At 52.6% G+C, this 4014-nt stretch overlaps 1 protein-coding gene across 1 annotated transcript in view; it reads left to right on the top strand.

The window, feature by feature from the left end:
- KIFC1 (kinesin family member C1) overlaps positions 1-4014 on the top strand; it is a gene marked incomplete at its 5' end in the record, with an annotated part of 37341 nt that overhangs the window by 32276 nt on the left and 1051 nt on the right. The window contains 6 exons of the mRNA XM_027909324.1: positions 604-780; positions 862-1029; positions 1708-1840; positions 2553-2692; positions 3446-3519; positions 3844-3919. Of these exons, the coding sequence (XP_027765125.1) occupies positions 604-780; positions 862-1029; positions 1708-1840; positions 2553-2692; positions 3446-3519; positions 3844-3919 (768 nt within the window). The remainder of the gene's footprint in view (positions 1-603; positions 781-861; positions 1030-1707; positions 1841-2552; positions 2693-3445; positions 3520-3843; positions 3920-4014) is intronic.

Below are 4014 nucleotides of genomic sequence, written 5' to 3'. Positions count from 1 at the left end.
TTTCCTGGATTTCCCTCCAATTTGCCCCAGATCCCCCCAAACCCCCCTTAGAATTCCCAAATCCTCCCTCTGACTCCCCCAAATCCCCTAAATTTCCCCCAAATCCTCCATATTTCCCCCTGAATCCCTCCAAATTCCCATCAAGCCTCTTCCCAAACCCCTCTGGAATTGCCAACTCCCCCATAGAATTCCTAAACTCTTTGCAAATCCTCCCCCTGAATTTCCCCCAAACCCCCTGAATTTCTCCCAAATCCCCTGAATTCCCCCAAATCCCCTGAATATGCCCCCAAATCCCCCGAATTTTCCCAAATCCCCTGAATATCCCCCCAAATCCCCCAAGCCCCTTCCCAAACCCCCCTCAGAATTCCCAAATCCTCCATCTGACCCCCCAAATTCCCTGAATTTCCCTGATTTTCCCCCTGAATCCCCCAATTTTTCCCCCTGAATGCCCCCGAATTCCCATCAAGCCTCTTTGCAACCCCCCCTAGAATTCCCAACTCCCCCTTAGAATTCCTAAATTCCTCCCCAATCCTCTCTGATCCCCCAAATCCCCTGAATTTCCCCCCAAATCCCCCCCAAACTTCCCACCATTCCCATTCCCAGTCTGCACTGGACGGCTACCCTGTGTGCATCTTTGCCTACGGGCAGACGGGAAGCGGAAAAACCTTCACAATGGAAGGGCCGGAACCTCCGGGAGCCCCCGAATCCCGCGGGATGATCCCGAGGGCCGTCCAGCACCTCTTCCAGAGTACCCACGACCTGGCAGGCAAAGGCTGGCAGGTAATTCCCAAGAAACCACGGGGATCGTGGGGTTTTTGGGGTGAATCCCCTGGATTTGGGGTGCAACTGAGATGGTTTTAGTACCATTTCTCAGCCAGTTTCCTGGAGATCTACAATGAGTCCCTGCGGGATCTGCTGCTCGGCAAAGGGCAGCGCGCGGCTGACCTGGACATCCGGCGGGTCAGCCCTGACAGCGACGAGCTGCATGTGCCCAACCTCACCTGGGTGCCCGTGAAGACTGAGGAGGAGGTGGGGAACGCACGGAACTCCCAGGATTTGGAAGGCTTTGGGAATTCGGGGGGGGATTTAGGTGGGACTTGGGGATCTGGGGGGAAATTTGGGAGTTCTGAGGGGATTTCTGAGTTTCTGAGGGAATTTAAAGCTGCACGTGTCCAACCTCCCAAGCTGATAAAGAGAGGAGGAGGTGGGGACATGGAATTCGTGGGATTTGAGGCAGTTTTGGAATTCTGAGGGGGAAATTTGAGACTCTTGGGGTGAATTTCCTCAGGAAATTGGGGATTCCAAGGGAATTTGGGGAGTTCTGAGGGGATTTCGGGGGGCAATTTGGAGCTGCACGTGCCCAACCTCACCTGGGTGATAGAGAGGAGGGGGTAGGAAACACAGAATTCCTAGGATTTGAGAGAGTTTGGGAATTCTTGTGGGGATTTAGATGGGACTTGGGGATTTGGGAGGGAATTTGGGGGAGAATTTGGGAATTTTGAGAGGATTTCAGGGGGGAATTTGGAAAATTCATGGATTTTGTGCTGTTTTCTCCATATTTGTGCTAATTTCTGCTGGGTTTGGGGTGTTTTCTCCATGCTTTGGGATAATTTCTCCCCATTTGGGGGTGTTTTCTCCATGTTTTGGGGTGTTTTATCCCGAGTTTAGGATGATTTTCCCGTTTTGGGGGTGTTTGGTTGGTTGCAGGTGCTGGAGCTGCTGCAAAGGGCAAGTTCGCAGCGCTCGGTGGCTCAGACAGGGCTCAACAACCGCTCGTCCCGCAGCCACTCCGTGTTCCAGCTGCGCATCCGGGGGGAGCAGCGGGCGCGGGACCTGCGCTGTGCCTGTGAGGGCCCCCCATCCCTGCACTTCCCATTCTCACATTTCCCAACCCCAATCCATCATTTCCCAATCACAATCCTAGATTTCCTGCCCCCTATCCCAGATTTCCCAGCCCCCAATCCCTCGTTTCCCAACCCTTACCCCAGATTTTTCAGCCCCAATACCACATTTCCCAACCCCCATCCCACATTTCCTGCCCCAAATCCCTCATTTCCTGCCCCTTATCCTGCATTTCCCATTCTCACATTTTGCAATCCCACATTTCCTGTCCCTTATCCCACATTTCCCAGCCCCAATCCCACATTTCTCAACCCCATTCCAGATTTCCCAGCCCCAATCTGTCATTTTCCAGCCCCAATCCCACATTTCTCAACCCCTAGCCCAGATTTCCCAACCCCAAGATTGGATTTCATGCCCCTTATCCCACATTTCCCAGCCCCCATCCTGCATTTCCCAATCCCAATCCATCATTTTCCATCCCTAATTCCAGATTTCCTAATCCCACATTTCTCAAACCCCAGCCCGGATTTCCCAACCCCAATCCCACATTTACCAATTCCAATCCTGGATTTCCTAATGCAAATTCTGCATTTTCTGCCCCTTATCCTACATTTCCGAGCCCCAATCCCAGATTCTCCATTCCCACATTTCCTGCCCCTTATCCCACATTTCCTGCCCCAATGCCTCATTCTCTGCATTCCCATTCCCAGCCTCCCTGACCCTGGTGGACCTGGCAGGCTCGGAGCGGCTGGAAAAGTCGGGATCAGTTGGGAATCGGCTCCGGGAAACCCAATCCATCAATTCCAGCCTCAGCGCCCTGGGGCTTGTCATCACCGCCCTGTGCAACAAGGTAACACAATTCCCCGGATTCTGGGAATTCCCAGAATTTCTGGAATTCCAGGGAGTCCCAAAAAATGTTGGCGCAAAGAGGGAGGGGCTTGGGGGAATTTTGAGGGGAAATTTGGGGAAGCAGGAGCTGAGGGAAAAGGGAAGATTCCAAGAATTTGAGGGGGGCAATTCCTGGAATTCTGGGGGAACAGAAAAATTCGGGGGATCCCAAAAATCTGGGGGGAACGGAAGGGGTTTGGGAGAATGTTGGGAAGGGATTTGGGGAAGCTGAGGGCTGGGAAAAGTGGGAATTGGGATGGGGAAAATGGGATAAGAAATGATAAAAATGGGATTGGAGGGTGAAAAATGGGATTGGAGGTAAAAAAATGGGGAATAGGAATGGGAAAAGTGGGACAAGAGATGGGAAGTGGGATGGGAAAAGGAAAATGGGGAATTAGTATGGGAAAATGGGAGTAAATTGGAAAAATGAGGAATTGGGATGGGAAAAGCAGGATTGGAGGTGGAAAAAATGGGGAGTTGGGATAGGAAAAGTGGGAAGTGGCATGGGAAAAGTGGGATAAGAGATAGGAATTAGGATGAGAAAAGTGGAATAAGTTGGAAAAATGGAATGGGGGTGGGAAAAGTGGCTTTGGAGGTGGGAAAATGGGGGGCAACGGGGAATTGAAATGGGAAAAGTGGGATTGGGGTGGGAGAAGTGGGAGAGGAGCTGGAAAAGTGGGACTGGAGCTCCCTGAGCCCCTGGAATTCCCGGCAGGAGCAGCACGTTCCCTACAGGAACAGCAAACTTACCTTCCTGCTCCAGAACTGCCTCGGTGGCAACGCCAAGGTGTGAGTGGCCAGCTCCGAAATTCCCACCCCGCATCCCAAATTCCCATCCTGGATCCCCAAATTCCCACCCCTGAATCCTGAAATTCCACCCCTGAATTACCCTCCCAAAGCCCAAATTTCCCCCAAATCTCTCCTAAATCCCAAAATTTCCCCCGAATTCCCCGCTGAACCCCCAAATCCTCCCCAAATCTCCCCCTAAACCTCCCCAAATCTCCCCCAAATCCCCAAATTTGGGGTGTTTTGGGGTGTCCTGAGGGGGTTTTGAGACTCCAGGATTTTGGGGAACCCCCAGACTCCCCCAAATTTAACCCCCTTTCCCCCCAGGTTGATGTTCGTAACCATTTCCCCCCTGGAGGAGAATTTTGGGGAATCCCTCAATTCCCTGCGCTTTGCCAGCAAGGTGGGTTTGAGGGGTCTGGGGGAGGGGTGGGATTTGGGGGGGTCACAGGGGATTTGGAGGGTCTGGGGGGAATTTGAGGGGGCTTGGGGGGGCAT

This window comes from Empidonax traillii, unplaced genomic scaffold (assembly GCF_003031625.1).
Source record: "Empidonax traillii isolate 1590-97213 ecotype Southwest subspecies unplaced genomic scaffold, ASM303162v1 scaffold2064:size44713, whole genome shotgun sequence".
Lineage (NCBI taxonomy): Eukaryota > Metazoa > Chordata > Aves > Passeriformes > Tyrannidae > Empidonax > Empidonax traillii.
The sequence above is the reverse complement of the archived record's forward strand: the minus strand, read 5'-3'. Positions and strand labels throughout refer to the sequence as shown.